The sequence below is a fragment of the Somniosus microcephalus genome, chromosome 3, assembly GCF_052327205.1.
Source record: "Somniosus microcephalus isolate GS21.2 chromosome 3, FLI_Smic_1.0, whole genome shotgun sequence".
NCBI classification, from domain to species: Eukaryota; Metazoa; Chordata; class Chondrichthyes; order Squaliformes; family Somniosidae; genus Somniosus; species Somniosus microcephalus.
In genome coordinates, this window is record NC_140989.1 from 123,019,243 (window position 1) to 123,042,163 (window position 22,921).

Genomic DNA, 22,921 nt, shown 5'->3' on the forward strand with positions numbered 1-22,921 from the left:
GGTGTTTTAGTGATTAAAATTGATGTGCCATCAATAACTCAAAGACAAGGAGTTTAAAGGATTCAACTAAAGGCTTTTAATCACTAAGAACATTGCAGGTCTTTCCACATCGGGTTCGTCTGATAGAATGACTCATGCAGCTCTTGAGACCTTTATATGACAAAAGACAGGGGCGTAGCCAATACACACAATAGGAAAAAGGGGGCGGTACACACAATACAAAGCAGGTAAAACACAAGGGCTGATGAAGGCATATATTTCATCAAGGGGAACTCTATCGTGGTTCCGGGAGGGAGGGGCAGGGTGAGGCCAGAAGTGCGGGAGATAGAACGGACACGGTTAAGGGCCGTGTCAACCACTGTAGAGGGGAATCCTCGGTTGAGGAAAAAGGAAGACATGTTGGAAGCACTGGTATGGAAGGTGGCATCGTCAGAGCAGATGCGGCAGAGACAGAGAAACTGGGAGAATGGAATAGAGTCCTTACAGGAGGCGGGGTGGGAGGAAGTGTAGTCCAGGTAGCTGTGGGAGCCAGTGGGCTTGTAGTGAATGTTTGTCAATAACCTATCCCCAGAGATGGAGACGGAGAAGTTGAGGAAGGGAAGAGTCAGTCTAACTTCAGTGGTGACAAAACTACTAGAGACCATTGACAAGGACAAAATTGTCACTTGGAGAAGCATGGATTAATAAGGGACAGCCAGCACAGATTTGTTAAAGGCAAAGCGTGTCTGACTAACTGGATTGAGTACTTTAATGAAATAACAGATAGGGTTGATGAAGGTAGTGCAGTAGATGTATACATGGATTTTCAAAAGGCATTTCATAAAAGTACTTCAAAAGGACTTAATCGGAAAATAGAAGCACATAGGATTAAAGATGAAGGGATAATTACAAGTCCTAGCCCTTTCGGGCTACCCCAGATCAGGCGTATTCCCCAGACGTTCACCTTAAACTTAAGTTAGAGATAGCCAAATTGCATAAGACGCTTAAATGGGTCTAAAGGTTCAGGCTATCTCTCCCTAAAGGAAAGGAACGACTGAAGATGTTACCATCCTCCAGATAGCACTTTTAATAAGTTTAACTAGACTGTAACCTTACGGATATTATGAGGGTCCGGAATACCCCCCAGAATTCTGCAACTCCTTACAAAAGAGTGTACAGAAATTGGGTTCGCGAGTTTATACAGAAATGCTCTGAGACAATTCTAAAAATATATAGTTTTATTTAAGAGTCGACATTCATTTAACAGCTGCTGAATCAGTCGCAACATTAACAATTCAAAATACAGATAGCTTACATTTCTTATTTCTGAGATCCTTATTTTCAAATCTTTACTGCGTTACATTTCTACATTCCTTACTTATCTCTAAATCCAGAACATCCACCAAAATCAATTACTTTGATTTCCCAAGACTCAGTTAAAAACTTAGAGCGTGCCTGTGAAGTTGAAAAACGCTTGGCCCATTCAGCGAGTTCTGACTTTGTTTGAAATGCTCTTATTTTTATACCCTTTTTGCAGTGGTTTATTCTTTGAAGTTCTCTGCTGATGTCAGCTAATTGTCTTAATCACTCTCTCTTTTGAATGCTTTCTATCTTACTGTCAATTCAACTATTGCATGCATAATTATGTCTCTACCTTTAAGTGTTCCAAAACCATTATAAAAACAATATGACAGCTATGGTTTCTGTTTGATGCCATTCTTACAAAATGCTTTCATTCAATTCTTAATATTGGCTGTACTGGTTTTTAGCAGACATTATGACTCCTTACTGTTCCAAGTTCAATACAAACACAATGTAATTGCTTGGTGTATCTACTGAAGTCATATCTTCAAAGTGTTCTTGTTGGTATCATATTTACTATGTATATATTAAAGACACTATACTAGGGTGGTTCATGCATTTCTAGCTATCTCAATTGGTTGCATATTTAATCGTGTTTCCCGTCTTCCAAGTTTAACATAAAAACTATTTGACCAGCAGGTGTTTCTTTTACTTGATGTCATCTTTTCAAAGGCATATGCCTCTTTTAATGTTTGTGTTTCTGTTTTATGTGTTAGTTCTTAACACTTTAAACTGGGTCTTCTCCATTGTGTTGGTTGCAAACCCTAGACTTTTCGGAAGCGCCAAACTGCCATTTCAATAGGGTAATTGTTTTAGTATATTTAACTAATTCCCATTTCAAAGCTGGTTTGGTTTTTACAACTTTGTTTATCTCAGAAGCCTGTTTTCTGTTTACAGCCTGTGTCTCCAAGGCTTTCCAGACTTTTAAATCTAGTATATCATGTATTATCAGAATTCTGTTCATATTATGGTGTATCTTTCTGAAATATGGCGTATTCCCTCACAAAGAAACAGTGGTAATTTGGGTACAAAATTAGCTAAGGGTGGTAAGCAGAGTAGTGGTGATCGGTATTAGGACGATTGCTTTTCTTGTTGCATATAAATGATCTGGACTTGGGTACAGGAAGTACAATTTTGAAGTTTGCGGACAATACAAAACTTGGCAACGTAGTGAATAGTGAGCAGGATATTAACAGACTTCAGGAGGACAGACAAATTGATGAAATGGGCAGACACATGGCAGATGCAATATAATGTGGATAAGTGTGAAGTGATGCACTTTGAGAGGAACAACATGGAGAGGCAGTATAATCAAATGGTCCTATTTTGAGGGGGAGGTGTAAGAACAGAGGGATCTGGGGGTACATATTCACAAATCATTGAAGGTGGCAGAGCAAGTTGAGAAGTTAAGCAAGCATCTGGGATACTTGGTTTTGTAAATATGGGTATTGAATACAAAAACCAAGGAAGTTATGCTAAACCTTTACAAATATCTGGTTAGGCCTCAGCTGGAGTATTGTGTACAATTCTGGGCACCACACTTCAGGAAGGATGTCAAGGCCCTGGAGCTGGTGCAGAGATTTACAATAATTGGCAAAGATCTAGAGGGGAAATAATGAGAAATTTCTTCACAGAGGCTTGTTAAGATCTGGAATGCACTACCTGAAAAAGTGGTGGAATCAGATTCCATAGGAACTTTTAAAGGCAATTGGATTGGACATGTACTTGGAAGAGGATTCATTTGCAGGGTTATGGGGAAAAAATCTGGGGTGTGGGACTAAATTGGACAGCTCTTTTAAAGACCAGGCACAGGCGTGATGGGCCGAATGGCCTCCTTCTGTACTGTAAGATCCTATCCCTCGAAGTGAATTCCACAGCCTCAACTTTGAAAGGTGTCTCCTGCCCTCTGTTCTAAATCTCTTAACTGCAGCTACTAATGTAGGGAAACATTCGTACTATAGTGAAACACACCAGCCAATTTGCACACAGCAAGGTCCCACAAACAGCAAGTGAGATGAATGATCAGTTAACCTGTACAGAGTTCAGGTGGGCAGCTGCTGGAACTCAACACGTGCCTCAGATTGAATGTTCAGTTGAACATCTCAGTGGTTCATGGAAGGCATCTGGAAACTGTCAATTTATTAGTTAATGCTTAGCCTGAGGCGGCATTGAGGCCCGACAGAGTGAAAGGCCACGAGCGCATGCGTGGCTCATGTGAGCTCATCGCTGGCGGGGGGTGTGTGATCTAATGCTCCTTTGTCCTTTTGCTGGTCACCACACTGCCTGGGATTGTCTCAGGGTTCACTTACCTCAGGGTCTTGGGCGAAATTTATTGTAGTCAACATGTGTGGGGGGGGGGGGGGGGCAGGGAGGGGAGAAAATTGATAGGATAAGTAAAATAAAGGCTCGATTTAAAATAAGTTATGAATTGGTAATATTTTTATTTTGCTGTAAAAATGGTACCATAGCTCGGAGTCAATTGTCTCTAATACCAATTTAAAATCCATATACGTATTCAAAACATCCAAGATTAATTATTTCATTAAACATCTCAACGAATTAAACATTTTGCTACACTTCTGAATTTCACAAATACACAGAATTGTACATATTCTCTAAATGGTGAGTTTCAACCAGTCCAAGTCTTTTACTTTACTGTCAGAGGAGGAATTTGGTGTCCTGTATATCATGTGGGGAAAGATACTTATTAAATGTGGGGCTTCCCCACACTCCTTGAAGAAGGCTCCCAAAAATTATATAACATTTTTTAAAACTTTGTGGAAGAGAAACTTCAGTCATTGAAAAATGTATTTTCTCATTCTCCCAGAGTCACAGGCTGAAGACTTGCCCAGGGGTTCCACAATGTCACAGTGCAGCTGGTCCTGTGAGATGTACGGAATGTGGCTCAGGGGTGAAGTGGGCTTCCTGACTTCCATTGGGTCAGCACCTGACACTTTTCAGCATCTACCTCAGTGCAGATCCTGAACACACACTGTGCAGAATTGCAGGCTTAAAATCTACTTCGCAATCGGCGCTGCGGTCAATTAGAATCCAAAGCATTCCTCTGCCGTCTTTGGCCTTGATGTGTTTGCTTGGGAAAAATGATTAAAATTTAGGCACATTTAAGCATTCAACACAAGTCTTCGACTGTCCTGTAAAAACGTCTGTTTCTCCACAAGTTTTCGAAATAATCCCTCGGAATTTGCAAGTAGTTGGCGGTGTGTGCCACACTCAACTATCTTGCCCTGATCAAGGACAGCAACAGCATCGGCATTCTGAATAGTCGACAGGCGATGGGCAATGATCAGCACTGTTCTTCCTTCCATCAATCGGTCCAAAGCTTCCTGCACCAAGTACTCGTTTTCTGAATCCAGCGCACTGGGTGAGGAGAAAATCATTAAGAGCAAGATAAACGAGGCAAAAGAACAGACAGGCACAGGCTGATGGTGCTCCCAATTTTCTGCCATTTGGGACCAGCGTGAATTCATACAGGATTCTCTGATCATTGTTCTGCAGTGGGAGTGGAGTCTCCCAACTTCATGGCTGGGCTACTGTCTGTCCCAAATTTAGATTATATTTAACTCTGAAATGACAGGGAATTTCAGAGCCTTTTGAAAGCAGAATTATCAAGGGTGATACATCACTGATTGATAAAAGTGGGACGTTCACCATTAATATTCACAATTCCAATCAAAAATGCTGAAAACAAATCCCAACATAATTTGCCACAAAGATATTAATCGCAATAATCCTTCAGTACATTGTCGGAAATAATATGGAGAACGCAACGTCATCCGAACCGACTTTACTTCCCCCCCCACCACTACCCTCAGTTCCACAGCTTGCCGAGCGACTCGTCAGATATCAAGTCACAATTGTGCTGGAATTTTCTGCCACTTAACAGCAGCACAGTCACCCTGTTCAGCTCCTGCTATGAACCGCATGCCTTAGCCCCCGATCCCACCCCTTTTCCTGGCCGGTCGTTCAGGTCCAACCTGAAGTCCTACAGCCTCAGTGCACTATTCGACGGAAACGCAGCTTTGAAGCTCACGTCTAGTCCATTACCAAATTAATTTGCTCCTGCCCTCCAAAGTGTAGCCTCTCTCTGCCTCTAACTCACCCCTACCATCACTGAAATCCTTACCTATGCCTTTCACCTTCAGGCTCGCTATTTCCAAAGAGCTTCTTGCCAGCCTCTTAAGCTCCACCTTAGATAAGTCACAGCTGATGCAAGACCCATCATCCACATCTTGCCCTGTCCTCATTGACCTCCAATGGCTCCGTGTCTCAGTACAACCACTTCAAAATCCGGTTCCCTTTCTCAAGCTTCGCACCGCTCTCCCTCTACAACTTCCTGAACTTCTACATCCTTGCTTGGACCCTCTTCCCTTTCTTCTGTGCTTCTCCCTTCCCTCCACTCTCATCAGCAGAAGACCCTTAAGCTATTCAACTCCACACTCTCTCCCAAACCCCTCCTCCTCCTCTCTACACTTCTCCCTACCTTCTAAACCCTCCATTAAACTGACCTCTCCAACCGTGCCTTCAGTCACACCCCGTAACATTTTCTTAAAACTTCGGGGTGACCCCCAATTGTGAAGCACAATTAAAATGCAAGTTGTTATTTCAATCAATTTCCTTTCTCATTGGGTTTGCTAATTACTGTGTTTTAGCAAAGGTTTGCCAACAAATTGAACAAAATTCTTTCAACATCAAGTTCTTGCATCAGCAATGTATCCACTACAATCACTCACCTGGTGGCTTCATCCAGCAGCAGAATTTTAGGGTTCTAAAAAGGAATAGAAAGAAATGTAACCATCTGTTAATTCTCTCAATACCGTACACATTAATTAGAGGTGCGTGCTAGCAGAAGAGGTGGGTGGGGGGGAGTTCTGCTGCATGGCTCTCAGTTGCTATTTGAAGAATGAGAAAAGGTTAAAATCCAGGTCAAGAAAGAGCCTCACCTTGAGCAGAGCTCGAGCAATTGCGACCCTCTGCTTCTGGCCACCTAGCAAGGAGACAGGACGACGTTAGTCAAAGGTATGCAGAGCCTTTCAACGCAGTCTCACAGCGAGTGACGGGTGAGATAGCCCAGCCTGGTTAACTAACCTGAAAGTAAGATGCCTTTCTCCCCGACTACAGTTTGAAAGCCCCTGGGGAAGCTGCGGATGAACCCATAGGCGTTGGCAACCTTGGCAGCCTTTTCAACTTCTTCCATCATCAGCTTGGAGGGCTGGACTGCACCGTACGCAATATTCTCAGCAATTGAGCAGGAGAACAAAACAGGCTCCTGCAAACCAAAAACATCCATAACAACAAAGCCCAACAATGTGTCCCCTATCCCACCGTAACCCCCATCACACCCAATCCAATGTAACCACCATACCCCAATTTTCCCCAAAACTCCATTTCCTTGAACCCATTTTACCTGATTCACTGCACCCATGTTTTTTCGCAACCAGTGTGGATTGAGGCTCCGTACATCGTAGCCATCGATTGAGACAGTGCCTGAAACAGAAACGCTCACTAAATCCTTACTGCTTTTTGCCATGGACTCCCATTGGCCATTGCATCACCCACAGTGCACTGCAGGGACAGATAGCAATGGCAGCCCAGCTCAAACCTTCCACCAGGATTTCTCCAGAGAATCATTAGCTATTTACAATTCCACATGATATCCAAACTTACCCGAAACAGGATCGTACAGCCTGAGCAACAGCGACACTAGTGTCGATTTTCCCGAGCCACTGGGTCCCACTACAGCCATCACTGAGCCTGCTGGGATAGACAGGTCAAGCCCGCTGAACACTGGAGCCTCCTGCCGGGTTGGATAGGCAAACTGGACACAGCGGAACTCGATGGCTCCCTTAAACTGATCGGGCTGCAAAACCACACCCTCTAAAACCAAAACAGAAGCAGTCATTTTAATAACCACAACCTACCAGTACAATTGAGACAGATTTTACAAAATTTTACGTTGCATATCCTCCTCTTGCCAACACACAGACCCATCGGGCAGAGGGGGGTCGGCGGGGGGATCATGGGGCCAGGGGCGGCTGGGCCGGGGGCAGTCACACACTTCTTTGGAAGCACACATACCTTTACCGCATCCTCCAAAGACCTGAGTGGGGACTTGACACTTGACTGAACGAGAAAGGAGTTATTGGTGTCTTCGCCACCGCCCACCAGCTGGAAATGCCGCACTCCTGCGCCGTGTCCCAACCAACTTGTCTCACAACAGAGCTAAAACGAGAGGCCAGCAAAGCCCCCGGATAACTAAAGCTGATGGCAAGAGGTACAGGGCATCTCCCATTCTTTCTTGCGAACAAGCTGCGAGCTGCTGTTGATGTGGGCTGGGATTCTTGGCTTTAATCAATGTAACAATTAACAATACTTTTAAACTTGCCCCTTGGTTCTCACTGCATGCGGACCTTCTTTTGCCAAGCACAGGCATAACCTCAGTAGACACATATCCACCGCTCAGGATACAGGTCGTTTGTTGACTCTGCTGCTAATTCTATTGGTCAATTAGTACCCATATGATACACCAAGACACCATTTTGCACCGTCGGTGTTACATTTCACCTGCCACCTAACTGCTGATTTTCACAACTCAATCCTTGTCACTTTCCATTGCTCTTCATATTTCACTATCATCCACAAATCTGACAATTGGTTTCAGAATCCTGCTCACTGACGTCAATGAGAAACACAGATCCAGGCCATGGCCCCTGTTCTAAAATCCGTCACTTGCAAGCGGAGTGTGTGGGTGATCGGGGAGTATGAGTGGCGAGTGTCAGTGATCGGGCAGTGTCTACATGCAGTGTCCCAGCGAGAGGCTACACACAGCCGGTCTGGACTGAGCAACTGACCGTTCAGCGGCATCTCTGGTTTCCTCTCGATTAGCTCCCATAACCGCACTCCTGCTCCGAGACCCTTCATTAATGCAGAGTAGAATGAGCTGAGGCCTGGAGAGGAAAAGGACAGAATTGAATCAAACACTGCAAAGGATGATCCCAAGTACAAAAACTACACAGTAAACAACAAAATACATCAACGGTTGACTTATGATTCAAACAAGAGTGTCCGTCAATGCACAAAGCAAAGCGTGTCCTGTGCCAACTGCACCCGAGGATAGGGAGTAGAAAGCGCCCCCCCCCGCCACAACCCAAGGCACGGGAAACCCCCTCCACAACCCAAGGCACGGGAACCCCTCCCCCCCCACAACCCAGGGCACGGGGACTCCCCCCCGCCAACAACCCAGGGCATGGGAACCCCGCCCCCCCACAACCCAGGGCACGGGAACACCCCCCCCCCCGCCCACAACCCAGGGCACGGGACCCCCCCTCCCCACAACCCAGGGCACGGGAACCCGCCCCCACAACCCAGGGCTCGGGAACCCGCCCCCACAACCCAGAGCACGGGAACCCCCACCCCCCAACAACCCAGGGCGCGAGAAACACCCCCCAACCAACCCAGGGCATGGGAAACCCCCTGCGGGCTGGATTTGAGATCTTTTCAGCAGCAGAGTGCCCCAATCTCAGGAGTGGCAGCAGTAAGTGAGAAGCTCACCATTGACACAGCCCTCCCTGCTTGATGGAGCAAGCTTGCCAGTGGGAGTCAGAGACCAAACGCAAATGAAACAACAGCATTTATTCTTCTGACCATTAAAAAACATCCGGTGTGTCCAATTGAACCGCTCTCGAACCCAGAAAACGTTAATGTGTTGCCCATGTATGACCAAGCTTGACACTTGCAGGAATGTGATGGGTACAGTGGTGTAATGGTTATGTTACTCGACTAGCAATCCAGAAACCTTGATTAATAATCTAGAAAACAGGAGTTCAAATTCCACCACAGCAGTTTGAGAATTCAGTTTAAAAATGCGGAAATACAAATTCGCCATCAGTAAAAAAAAGTGACCATGAAGCTGTCGGATTGTTGTAAAACCCAACTGGTTCACTAATGTTCTTCAAGGATGGAAACCTGCCGTCCTTGCCTGGTCTGGGCCGATACACAACTCCAGTCCCACACCAGGCTGGTTGACTCACTGCCCTCTGAAGCAAGGCACTCAGTTGTATCAAACTGCTACAAAGAACACAGACTGCAGCGGTTCAAGAAAGCGACTCACCCTCTTCTAAGGGCAACCAGATGTAGAAGTGCATCAGCATAGATATATATATCCACACATATTAGTATAAAATAAGCACACATACTCTGTTATATTAAAATGGAGTCTGGAACGTTCAGCAGGCCAAAATGGCTTCACACAGTACAAAATAAGGGGGAAACAGGCAGGCCCATATTAGGAAGCGGTTTAAGGAAGAGGATGTGACTCCTTTGTAGCTTGCAGGCTAGACAGTTCCATAAACAAGATAAGCTTAGCAGAACAAATTAATGATAACCGAAGGACATGTACTGTAAACATTCATATGAATGTCCAGAACCAAAGTGAGAGACAAACCGTCTCCATTGTATAAAATTAATTAACTTTATCTAAAAGGTATTCCTGCATCATGACTTTTGATTATCTATTGGCTAACCTTATCTTAAGACACCGAGGCTCTGCTGACCCTTTAGTCATCTTCTTGTTGACCTTAAACATTCCTTACTCATCTCTTTTTAATGTTATTAATTGTGTCTCTCAATACTATACCATGTGATAAAAGGTTTTGATCTTTGTGTATAAAAAGAGGTGTTTTTGTCCATGTATTCGGAGAAGTCACGATAGCCTTTGCCTACGTGAAGCTCCCCTTGCTAGCAAGTAATTAAATAAAGTCTGCCTTTGACGATCACTTTGTTTCACAGAGTCTTATTGAACAGTCGAAACTTCAACACAGAGATGGGCAATAAGTGTTGGCCTTGCCAACATAGAAACATAGAAGATAGGAGCAGGAGTAGGCCATTCGGATCATGGCTGATCATCCAAATTCAGTATCCTGTCCCTGCCTTCTCCCCATATCCCTTGATCCCTTTAACCTTAAGAAATATATCTAACTCCTTCTTGAATATATTTAATGAATTGGCCTCTACTGCCTTCTGTGGTAGAGAATTCCACAGGTTCACCACTCTCTGGGTGAAGAAATTCCTCCTCATCTCTGTCCTAAATGGCTTACCCCTTATCCTTAGACTGTGACCCCTGGTTCTGGACTCCCCGCCATCGGGAACATCCTTCCTGCATCTAGTCTGTCCAGTCCTGTTAGAATTTTATAAGTTTCAATGAGATCCCCTCTCATTCTTCTAAACTCCAGCGAATATAAGCCTAATCGACCCAATCTCTCATACGTCATTCCTGCCATCCCAGGTATCAGTCTGGTGAATCTTCGCTGCACTCCTTCCATGGCAAGAACATCCTTCCTCAGATAAGGCGACCAAAACGGCGCACAATACTCAAGGTGTGGTCTCACCAAGGCCCTGTACAACTGCAGCAAGACATCCTTGTTCCTGTACTCAAACCCTCTCGTTACGAAGGCCAACATACCATTTGCCTTCTTAACCGCCTGCTGCACCTGCATGCTTACCTTCAGCGACTGGTGCACAAGGACACCCAGGTCTCGTTGCACTACCCCTTCTCCCAATCTATTGCCATTCAGATAATAATCTGCCTTTCTGTTTTTGACACCAAAGTGGATAACCTCGCATTTATCCACGTTATATTGCATCTGCCATGCTTCTGCCCAATCACCCAACCTGTCCAAATCATACTGGAGTTTCTCAGCATCCTCGCCTACCCAGCTTTGTGTCGTCTGCAAACTTGGAGATATTACACCTAGTTCCCTCGTCTAGATCATTAATATATATTGTGAATAGCTGGGGTCCTAGGACCGATCCCTGCGGTACCCCACTAGTCACTGCCTGCCACTCAGAAAAAGACCCGTTTATTCCAACTCTTTGCTTTCTGTCTGCCAACCAATTCTCTATCCAAGTCAGTACCTTGCCCCCAATCCCATGTGCCTTAACTTTACACGCTAATCTCTTATGCGGGACCTTATCGAATGCCTTCTGAAAGCCCAAATACACCACATCCACTGGTTCTCCCTTATCTATTTTACCAGTTGCATCCTCAAAAAATTCCAGTAGATTAGTCAAGCACGATTTACCTTTTGTAAATCCATGTTGACTTTGTCCGATCCTGTCACTGTTTTCCAAGTGCTCTGCTATTACATCTTTTATAATGGACTCTAGCATTTTCCCCACTACCGATGTCAGGTCTAATTCCCCGTTTTCTCTCTACCACCTTTTTTGAATAGTGGGGTAACATTAGCTACCCTCCAATCCATGGGTACTGTTCCAGAGTCTATAGAATTTTGGAAGATGACCAATAATGCATCTACTATTTCTAAGACCACTTCCTTAAGTACCCTAGGATGTAGATGATCAGGCCCTGGGGATTTATCGGCCTTCAATCCCGTCAATTTCCCTAACACCATTTCCCTACAAATACTGATTTCATTCAGTTACTCCCTCTCATTAGACCCTATGTTCCCCTACATCTCTGGAAGTTTATTTGTGTCCTCCTTTGTGAAGACAGAACCAAAATATGTATTTAATTGGTCTGCCATTTCTTTGTTCCCCATTATAAATTCGCCTGATTCTGACTGCAAGGGACCTACGCTTGACTTCAACTTTTTTTCTTCACATATCTATAAAAGCTTTTACAGTCAGTTTTTATGTTCCCTGCAAGCTTACTCTCATACTCTATTTCCCCCTCTTAATTAATCCCTTTGTCCTCCTTTGCTGAATCTTAAACTGCTCCCAATCCTCAGATTTACTGCTTTTTCTGGTCAATTTATATGTCCTCTCCTTGGATCTTATGCTATCCCTAATTTCCCTTGTTAGCCACGGTTGAATCACCTTTTTTGTTTTATTTTTATGCCAAACTGGGATGAACAAATTCTGCAGTTCATCCATGCGATCTTTGAATGTTTGCCATTGCCTATCCACCGTCAACCCTTTGAGTGACATTCCCCAATCAATCCTACCCAACTCGTGCCTCATACCATCGTAGTTTCCTTTATTTAAATTCAAGACCCTAGTCTCTGAGTCAACTACTTCACTCTCCATCTTAATGAAGAATTCTATCATATTATGATCGCTCTGACCCAAGGGGCCTCACACAGCAAGATTGCTAATTAATCCTTTCTCATTACATAATACCCAGCCTAAGATGGCCTGATCTCTAGTTGGTTCCTCGACATATTGGTCCAGGAAACCATCCCGTATACACTCCAGGAATTTCTCCTCCACAGTATTGTTACTAATTTGGCTAGCCCAATCTAGATGTAGATTAAAGTCACCCATGATAACTTCTGTGCCCTTATTGCACATGTCTCTAATTTCCCATTTAATGCCATCCCCAACCTCAGCATTACTGTTTGGGGGTCTGTATACAACTCCCACTAATGTTTTCTGCCCCTTGGTATTTCTCAGCTCTACCCACACAGATTCCACATCATCTGAGCTAATATCCTTCCTTACTCAGCAGGCCAGGCAGCAGAAAATTTACCTCCAATACTTATTCCTACCCAGAAGGAATACATCATGAAAGAGCTGAGTTCTCCCACTGTCATTTCGGCCCCGCCCATCATCAGGCCTCCCTTGTACAGGACGGAGAGAATAATCAGGTTTCCAGTCAGTCCAATCTGAAAAGGAAAAATAAATCTGTATCAGTATCAGCATTCCCACTCCCAATCATTGCCGTCAATTACTGGCATCTGGCTCCGTGTGATGCCACCCAGTGGTCGAATAGCTATTCAGACTCAGGCACGAATAAAGCGTCACTTAAAAAATGTACCAGAGGGTGACTGATATCTGTGGGACCAAACCTCACCCAGCAGTCAGAGGTGATATTGATACTGATACACCCTCCCTCGCCCTGCTGTAGTGCGAGGGTTGTATAATTACCCTCGGCACAGTGCATTGGGCACCCAAGGTGACCCAGAGAGACGAGGCTTTATCATTAATCTGGGACTATCCATGGTGACCGATGTTTCTCCTTTGCACGCAACGCTCCACTGGATCGCCTCAGAAAACCTTCATGTGACTCTTATGTTCAGACAGCTGCAACACAAAAGCTCACTGGGGTAATTGATGAGGAATGCAGATCAAGTGACTGCAAACAGTGTTGGCACAAACCATGGAATTCATTGAAGGCAAGCAGTGGGAGCTGAAAGGGGAGATAGAGTGAGTATTGAAACAGTGGCGGGACGAAAATTACCGCTGAAAGCAGATGCACGCTGAACATTCTTGCTGTGCTCTGCATGTCAGCTGATGAGCAGCAGCTAAAGACTGATTGATTGCTGGGTGTTGGGGGCAGCATTCAACAACCAATCGATTGACTGGAAGAGTGTCAGCGTTTAATTGATTGTGCGAGTTAAATATATAAAGTTTAGTGTCGTGCTTTGAAAGAAGACTTTCTTCATTGGGTACAAGAGAAGGCGAGAGAGAATCAGAACGTAGATCGGTATAGAAGCAAAAGAGGACTTGTTTGTTTGATTTGGATGCCCTTAGCCTCACTCATATTATATATTTTATATGGCTACAGTTTTGCCCACTCACTTAATATGTCTGTCCCTCCTAATCTAACCTGACAAAGCAGCTCTCCCTCAGGACTACACCGAGAGTCAGCAGCTCTCCCTCAGGACTACACCGAGAGTCAGCAGCTCTCCCTCAGGACTACACCGAGAGTCAGCAGCTCTCCCTCAGGACTACACCGAGAGTCAGCAGCTCTCCCTCAGGACTACACCGAGAGTCAGCAGCTCTCCCTCAGGACTACACCGAGAGTCAGCAGCTCTCCCTCAGGACTACACCGAGAGTCAGCAGCTCTCCCTCAGGACTACACCGAGAGTCAGCAGTTCTCCCTCAGGACTACACCGAGAGTCAGCAGCTCTCCCTCAGGACTACACCGAGAGTCAGCAGCTCTCCCTCAGGACTACACCGAGAGTCAGCAGCTCTCCCTCAGGACTACACCGAGAGTCAGCAGCTCTCCCTCAGGACTACACCGAGAGTCAGCAGCTCTCCCTCAGGACTACACTGGAGAGTCGGCTATTCTCTCATTGAGTGCTCACAATCTGTTTGAATTGATTTATGCAGGACTAATGAATTCAGTGGAGCACATTTATTTCCCCAACACCTAGAACTGTCACAAAAAATAAACATTTATGCCTATGATTTTGGGTGGTTTTGCTTTTTAATTACATTTTTGTCACTGTACATGAGAATTTAAAAACCATCGTCATTCACAGATATCACATGGTAGCTAATTTAACATGTTGTTGTTTCCAAAACATGTCCAGTAGGGAGGTGCTAACCCATTCAATTCAGATCAGCCCTCAGCCTTCTCTTTACTGGAGAAAAGAACTCCAGCCTGTTCCGTCTTTCCTGGTAGGTATATCATAGCTTAGCACAGTAGTTGCAAACTATTTTCTACTACACATGGAGCTAGCCAAGCTCAACAACTTCTGTAAAATATATATGTTGTGTTCCCGTCATTATTTGCTTCTTCTTTTGCTGCTTGGTAGTTGAAGAGGATAGCATTACAGAAATCCCAAGGAAACAAATATTGAATCAGGGACAGGGACTATAAAATTAACACAAGTAGAACAACAGTAATGAAGAAAATAATGGCACTAAAGAGTGACAAATCCCCAGGACCAGATGGTTTTCAATCCAGGGTTTTAAAAGGAAGTAGGTAAGCACATTGCAGATGCCCAAACCATAATCTTCCAAAGTTCTCTCAATTCAGGAACCGTTCCTTTAGATTGCAAAATTGCACATTTCACTCCGCTTTTTAAGAATGGCGAGAGGGAAACCAGAGAATTATAAACCAGTTAGCCTAAAATCTGTTGTGGGAAAATTGCTCGAGTCTATAATTAAGGATAGGGTGATTGAACACCTTGAAAATGTTCAGTTGATCAGAAAGAGCCAGCATGGATTAGTGAAAGGTAAGTCATGCCTGACAAATCTGATTGAATTTTTTGAAGAGGTGACTAAAGTAGTGGACAGGGAAATGTATATTGCTGTTATTTATATGGACTTCCAGAAGGCATTTGATGAAGTCCCACACAAGAGACTATTAGCTAAAGTAGGTGTCCACAGAATTAAGGGCAAATTATTGACCTGGTTAGGAAATTGGCTGAGCAGCAGAAGTCAGAGAATAGGGATAATGGGTAGGTACTCTAATTGGCAGGATGTGATTAGTGGTGTCCCGCAGGGATGTGTGTTGGGGCCTCAACTATTCACAGTATTTATTAATGACTTAGATGATGGGATAGAAAGTCACATATCTAAATTTGTCAATGACACAAAGAAAAGCAGCATTGTAAGCAGTGTAGATGAAAGCATAAAATTACAAAGGGATAGCGACAGATTAAGTGTTGGGCAAAACTGTGGCAAATGGATTTCAATGTAGGCAAATGTGAGGTCATCCACTTTGGACCTAAAAAGGATAGAACGATAGAACAGGGAACTTCCTAAATGGTGAAAGGCTAAAAACAGTGGAGGTACAGAGAGACTTGGGGGTCCAGGTACATAGATCATTAAAATGTCATGAACAGGTACAGAAAATAATCAAAAAGGCTAATGGAATGCTGGCCTTTATATCTAGAGGACTAGAATAAAAGGGGGTTGAAGTTATGCTACAGCTATACAAAACCCTGGTTAGACCACACCAGGAGTACGGTGAGCAGTTCTGGGCACCACACCTTAGGAAGGATACATTAGCCTTGGAGGGAGTGCAGTGTAGGTTTACCAGAATGATACCCGGACTTAAAGGGTTAAGTTACGAGGAGCGATTACACAAATTAGGGTTGTATTCCCTAGAATTTAGAAGGTTAAAGGGTGATCTGATCAAAGTTTTCAGGACATTAAGGAGAACAGATAGGGTAGTTTAGTGAGAAACCCTTTCCACTGGTTGGGGATTCTAGGACTGGGGGCACAGTCTAAAAATTAGGAGTGAAATTAGGCAACACTTCTACACACAAAGGGCGGTAAAAGTTTGGAACTCTCTTCCATAAAAGGCAACTGATGCTAACTCAATTGTTAATTTTAAATCGGAGATTGATAGATTTTTGTTAACCAAAGGTATTAAGGGATATGGGCCAAAGACGTGTATATGGATTAGGTCGCAGATCAGCCATGATCTCATTGAATGGTGGAACAGGCTCGAGAGGCTGAATGGCTAACTCCTGTTCCTATGGAGCCCAAGGTCAAGCCTAGAGTGACATTATTGTCGCTTTCCAGAACAAGAAAGAGCCCATGAAACCATCTGAAAAGGGTCCTGGGAATGCTCTCTGGGGCATCGGGAGCCAGGGTGTACCACCTCAGAGATATCTAAAGTACAAAAAGGTAAAAGAACAAAACCTAAAACCCTAATAAAATTGTACTTACCGCCCCGTAAAATCCCGCACTGGCTACTGTTTCTTTCCTGGCGAGCTGCAGCACGTGGCTGATCTTCTCAGTGTACGTCTGCAGCTCAGAGTCCTCCTTTGCAAAGGCACGGACTGTCCTTATATTTCCAATACGTTCTTCAGCAAGCTGTGAATGGGAGAAAGCCAGGGTCACTGTACACTTCAAATTAAATCAGAATGCTAGTCAGCTCCCATTGGGCTCCACATACACGCAACACACCACATGTGTGTCCCAGGTTTGCTTCCCGCAGAGTTAGCCAATTTCAGTCGAAGTGGTGGGAGAGAGTTTCTCAGTTGGCCCAAGAGTTGCCAGTCCTGGGAAGGGTAGAGGGAAAACCTAGAGTCCTGTGCCCAATGTCTATCCAGTAACCCCACTGGCAAAGACACGAGTGTTGGCGCTGAACCAGGACTGAGGTTCCACAGATGTCCAGCCAGCCAGGAAGGATATAAAAGTATGCTGGAACCATACACCTTCTCAGGAAAGGAGGGAAAATGGAGGAGAAAAATAGAAAAAGTTAGCAAGGTGACACAGTAGTTCTATTCTATTCTATTGCTGGTCTACAGTTGTTACACTTTGGATACAAAAAGGGATAACTTGCTCCTTTTAGTTACTTCTAAAATGAAACTGCTTCTGGATTAATGCAATACATCTGTGACAGACGCAAGGATCTGAAGAATCTTGACATTACACATTCTGTAGGAGTTTGTAGCTACACCAATATTGTGATAATTGTTAAACTGTCTCCTGTGATTGCTTGCTGTGGAAGATTTTCTGTTGTATTTTTGAAGGAGAGAATGTTCAAGGGGTTTGGGTTAAACACTGAAATGTAGGGCAGCAGATGCCTTCATTTTATATTTGTTTGGGTCCAGGACTAATTGAAAATAGACCAATAGGAGGGCACTGGTTCCACTGCCATTAGACCAATACCATCACTCAAAAGGCGGATGTCACTAATAAAACCAGAATCATCTACTAAAAGCTCAGAATAGTGAACCAGATTACAACATTGTTCCCCTCGTCTGCGATGTAATTTACATCCTGCGGGTCCCACCAGTCGCTGAAGGATAAGTTTGGCCAGACACATTCCCAATTTCTTTCCTGAAGGAGGTAGACACCTCGGACTCCTGATGTTAATATATGCAAGGTAGCCACTGCGTGAAAAGACAATATTCTTCTCCTTAATGGCAGAGCCATCAAAAAATTAGCTTTGATTTTTTTTTTTTTTGAAAGAAAAAACTTGCATTTATACAGCACCTTTCACGACCTCAGGACGTCCCAAAGTGCTTTACAGCCAATGAAGTACTTCTGAAGTGTAGTCACAGTTGTAATGTAGGAAATATGGCACCCAATTTGCACACAGCAAGGTCCCACAAACAGCAATGTGATAATGACCAGATAATCTGTTTTAGTGATGTTGATTGAGGGATAAATATTGACCAGGATACCGGGGTGAACTCCCTTGCTCTTCTTCAGAATAGTGCCATTGGGATCTTTTACGTCCACCTGAGAGGCAGACGGGGCCTCAGTTTAATGTCTCATCCAAAAAACGGCACTTCCAACAGTGCAGCACTCCCTCGGTACTGCGCTGGGAGTATTTTATGCTCTAGTCTCTCAAATTGGACTTAAACCCAAACCCTTAGCCATGAGGTACACTTTGCATCACCATCCATCTCCTGGTTAAAACAGAGTCTGGGTTTCACTGGTAATCAAGTCGAATGACTGGGGGTTCTATCTCGGGACACACTGGCTGGAATGGGACTGCTGCTGGCAATTGCTTCAGTTCCCAACCACAGCATCGCAATTCGTTTCTCAATCCTGGACATAAAGTTCCTGCAGTTTTTATTGTTTTGGAACAGATACCGCAAAGTAAGTGAAGTATTGTCATTTATGAATCTGCTTCCATTTTTTTGTTTTATTTAATAAACACAAGTTTGTACTTTCAAATGACAAGAGTTGCAAAGGCAACGCGATGTACCGGAGGTGAAGTTTGAGGTTGGGAACAGCAGTCCTTGGGCGAGAGCTAGTACGAGACTGGCAGGCTATAGATAACCCTGCTGCTTACTCCAGTACAACCAACCCGCCTCGACCAACCCTCGATTGCTTCAACCACTGATCCTTTATCAGAAATGCTGCAGCAATGTCCTCTGGACCCACAAGATAAGTTCCTTCTCTGACCTGGAGGGTTTGTAGCTCTTTAAGGTTTAGCTTCAGAACCAGATCCTGAAAATTAGCTTGGGGTACATGACACCAAAATCCCATGCCGCCTTCCCTTCTAGCCATACCAGACAGTCAATGTCAGGACAAACATCATGTCCTTCGGATTTATGAGTGGTGAGAAGAGCAGGGAGTCACATGACCTGATGAATATTAGCCTGAAAAACTGGCAACGGGACGGACGGAGTTTGAAGCCTACACAAGTCACAAGCCAAAGAGAAACATAGGAATTCCTGGATGACAAAAGACCAAGGTCCATCTAGTTCCCCTTCTACCATCCTGGTAGTTGCATGGTACAATGATAATGGAGCTGTTGACTAATCTTAGCAAATCAATCTCTATCAATTAGTCTACAACAGACCCAGACATGAGGCAAGGTGGAACGCTTTGGGAACCATAGGTCCAAAGTCACCGGCTTCTCCCGAACACGCTACACAAACCACACATCATGTGTCAAATTACTCATATACCGTATCCCAAGAGATTATGTTCTGAAATCTACCCGATTTGCAGTTGAATGAAACAATACTCACTGCTTCCACCGTCTCCCTAAGGAGCCCGTTCCATAGATTGACCACTTGCTCGCTGAAATATTGTTTCCGCAGATTAGTTTTGAATTTCCCCCCCTTCAAGCGCAGGCCATGTCCTCTGGTTCTAATATTCTGGACAAGGTGAAACAGCTCGTCATGGTTGACATTGTCTAGTTCCTTTAGAATCCTAATTTCAGCAATCATATCACCTCTCAACTTGCCCTTTCCCAGTTTCTCTTTCAATCAGGCAGAGAGTGAGACATTCAGTAGCACAGGGGAGCAGGAAATTGGCCAAACGGTCCTGTCCTAACCAGCGGTTGTACCTGCAGTCAACACCAAAACGTTGAACGGTGGTGAAGCAGCAAAGGGTGGCGTCGAGAGAAATCCGGGGTATTAGTAGACGCAGTACTGAACCTCGTCACTGACGAGCAGCAAAGAACGCAGATAGACAGCGCAACTATTTGTTGCATCAGTGGAGCATGAGTCAGGCCTTTTCTTCTATTTGTTCTTGGGATGTGGGCGACACTGGCAAGGCCAGATTCACTGCCCAACCCACGGTGCCCAGAGGGCATCAAGAGTCCACTTAGTGTTGGACTGGAGTCACGTAGAGACCATAAGTTCTTCTTTATGCAAAGCTTGATTACCACACGGCAGGACTTCCAGATAGGACAATCATACAGCACAGAAGGAGGCCATTCAGCCCATCATGCCTGTACTGGCTTAGAAAGAGCTATCCAATTAGTCCCACTTCCCTACTCTTTCCTCAGAGCACTACAAATTTTTCCTTTTCAAGTATTTATCCAACTCCCTTTTGAAAGTTCCTATTGAATCTGCATCCACCACCCTTTCTGGCAGTGCATTCCAGATCATCATAACTCGCTGCGTAAAAAAATTCTCATCGCCCCTCTCTGATTCTTTTGCCAATAACCTTAAATCTGTGTCCTCTGGTTACCAACCCTTCTGCCACTGGAAACAATTTGTTCTTATTTACTCTATATCAAAACCCCATATAATTTGGAGTACCTCTATTAAATCTCCTTCTCTGCTCCAAGGAGAACAATCCCAGCTTCTCTAATCTGGATATAAAAACTCTGGCAATGTTTACGAGACACGTTGGCTGCTGTGATGAGGGGACTGCAGGTTTTCTAGGTGGATGAACTAAAGCGAGGCTCAAGGGCCTTCTCGTCTGTGTCTATCCTGCAGTCACAATGCCTTCCTACTTTTACAGACCGAGGAATGGACAGCGCATTACCTTTGTTGCGTCAGCCAGTGAATCCTGGGTCGCTCTGGTAAGCTTGCGAACGTATCGCCCATAAAACACAGCGAGGACGGCGAGCGGGGGAACTATGCCCAGGACAAATGCAGCCAGCTGAGGCGACAAGTAAAACTGTTCATAAAATAAAGAGGGGAAAATGAAGTTAAGAAGCACCAGAGTCACTCGATGGCAATCCAAAAATATTAAAAATTATAAAGTTAAATCAATTTATCACAAACTACATTCTGTAAAACGTTACACAGTGAAGGAACTGATGGATGAGTGGAAGTCTGGTACAGTGAAACAGACAATCCTCCTCATCCATTTACGTTCGATTCATTTCCATTCTATTGCCCAACTGGTCTTTTTATTCAAAGATTCAAGTTGTGTTAAGTGCAAAATAATTACCCATATGAATAATCTCATAGCTGGCTTAACCAGTTTTGCAAATTACTGAATAACCAAGGATCTAAACAAGAAACTAATCCATTTTATTGAAAATATGTTTGCATTTAGATCCTGATTAGTTTTAACAATGCATTACTCAACAACTCATCATGAACGGTACAAGATCTTCACCTCAGACCACTCCGTGCAACAGGTTTCAGACACCCCCACCCCCCCCAAAACCAAACGGGTACAAATTCCGTCCAGCTTTAGAAACTCAATCCCCTAATTTGAGAGATAATTACGAGCTTGTTCAATCATTTAACAGGTAAAACACCTGTGGAAGGACTGAGGTTGGAGGTCTGGTCTGTGCTGAGTTAGCTGATCCCAGTGAGGGCAACAGTTGGGGTTCTGCGATTGTCTCAGTGTCTCTGGGGAGGGGAGGGGATCAACTCTAACAGCTCCCATCCCCAATTACCAACCAGTGATCTCTGCTGGGGAAAGTGTGGCTGTGGATATCGGGCGAGAACAGGATGAGGCTCGGCAGAGACGCCGTCCACAGCAGAATAGCTGATTAACAGTGTCTCGGATACAGCAGCTGGCACCTATAAAACCATCGCCGGCAGGATTCCACACCTTCAGGTGAGGTTGTGGGAGAGGGGTGGCCAAGGCATTGCTCCTGTTACATGCTACCACATACACCTCTTGGATTTTTCGTTCGTTCGTGTCCACCTCTTTGACAGACACAGACGTTGTCAATCAGACATGACAAAAGCAATGACTTCATATTCACTTAAATGATCACAAACGTTAGTGACAAGCCTCACGATGCAATTAGTACACAATGGAAATGACATCTGCCCTCAGAGCATGGAAACTCCTTGGAAATAATCTTTATGTACATTTTAATTTTATGTTTAAAAAAAAAAAAATGCAAGGAACAAAAAGTTAACAGTAGAGTTAACCGATGCAGAAATGTCACAGCGTTTACTCCGGAGCCCTTCCCACACCTTCACGCACCATCATGCCAACACTAGCTGTTGCCTGGCCAACAGCTCTTAGCCCATCAGACAAGTTCTCAGTCACTGAACGCCCAAGCAGGACAGCATCAGATGAAAGTCGGTTTATCAGCTCTCCTGTGCTGGTCTTATCGAAAAACCCAACCTCCTGGCATAGAATCGAAGAAAATAATCTTGTCCTCAAACGCCTGACAATCTGCTCTCCTGTAATAAACACACAGACAAAAAAAGGCATTAGACTGACCTTCAGTAGGGTTTGACGACCATTAAACCTAGTGTCAGAATCAAACACGGTCACGGGAAAGTTCATATCTTCACCCTTCTTGCAAGAGTGCAACATTTCAATAACCCATCGGTTAACTGCCACCCAATCCACCGCTCCCCAGTTTTCACTTTCTCACATGGCTTTACTGTGAACACTCCATATTCCTGTGTCTGCACAGTTCTGGGTGCGAGGGCATAGTTCACCATCAAGGTTCTGCTCTTTCTTACTGCTAAACAAAAACAACTTGCATTTATATAATGCTGGTATACCTTCAATACTTCCTAAAATCATGATGCCTCATCCATATTCTGACTTTCCCTCTCCATCGTCACTTAAGAACATAAGAACAAGGAGCAGGAGTAAGCCATATGGCCCCTCGAGCCTGCTCCGCCAGTCAATGATCATGGCTGATCTTCAACCTCAACTCCACTTTCCCACCCGATTCCCATATCCCTCGATTCCCCTAGAGTCCACAAATCTATCTATGTCAGCCTTGAATGTACTC

General features: G+C 44.4%; 1 protein-coding gene across 3 annotated transcripts in view; it reads right to left on the minus strand.

The window, feature by feature from the left end:
- Positions 1-1,199: 1,199 nt before the first annotated feature.
- abcb10 (ATP-binding cassette, sub-family B (MDR/TAP), member 10) overlaps positions 1,200-22,921 on the minus strand; it is a 29,017-nt gene continuing 7,295 nt past the window's right edge. For 2 of the 3 annotated variants that reach the window (XM_085981563.1, XM_085981562.1), the window contains 11 exons: positions 22,153-22,355; positions 20,743-20,877; positions 16,726-16,872; positions 12,845-12,980; positions 8,211-8,306; positions 7,027-7,236; positions 6,767-6,846; positions 6,448-6,628; positions 6,303-6,346; positions 6,093-6,127; positions 1,200-4,719 (listed from right to left, as the gene is read on the minus strand). In XM_085981563.1, coding sequence (XP_085837689.1) covers positions 4,464-4,719; positions 6,093-6,127; positions 6,303-6,346; positions 6,448-6,628; positions 6,767-6,846; positions 7,027-7,236; positions 8,211-8,306; positions 12,845-12,980; positions 16,726-16,872; positions 20,743-20,877; positions 22,153-22,355 — 1,523 coding nt within the window. In that variant the 3' untranslated portion in view covers positions 1,200-4,463. The remainder of the gene's footprint in view (positions 4,720-6,092; positions 6,128-6,302; positions 6,347-6,447; positions 6,629-6,766; positions 6,847-7,026; positions 7,237-8,210; positions 8,307-12,844; positions 12,981-16,725; positions 16,873-20,742; positions 20,878-22,152; positions 22,356-22,921) is intronic. The other variant, XM_085981564.1, reaches the window with a different exon arrangement.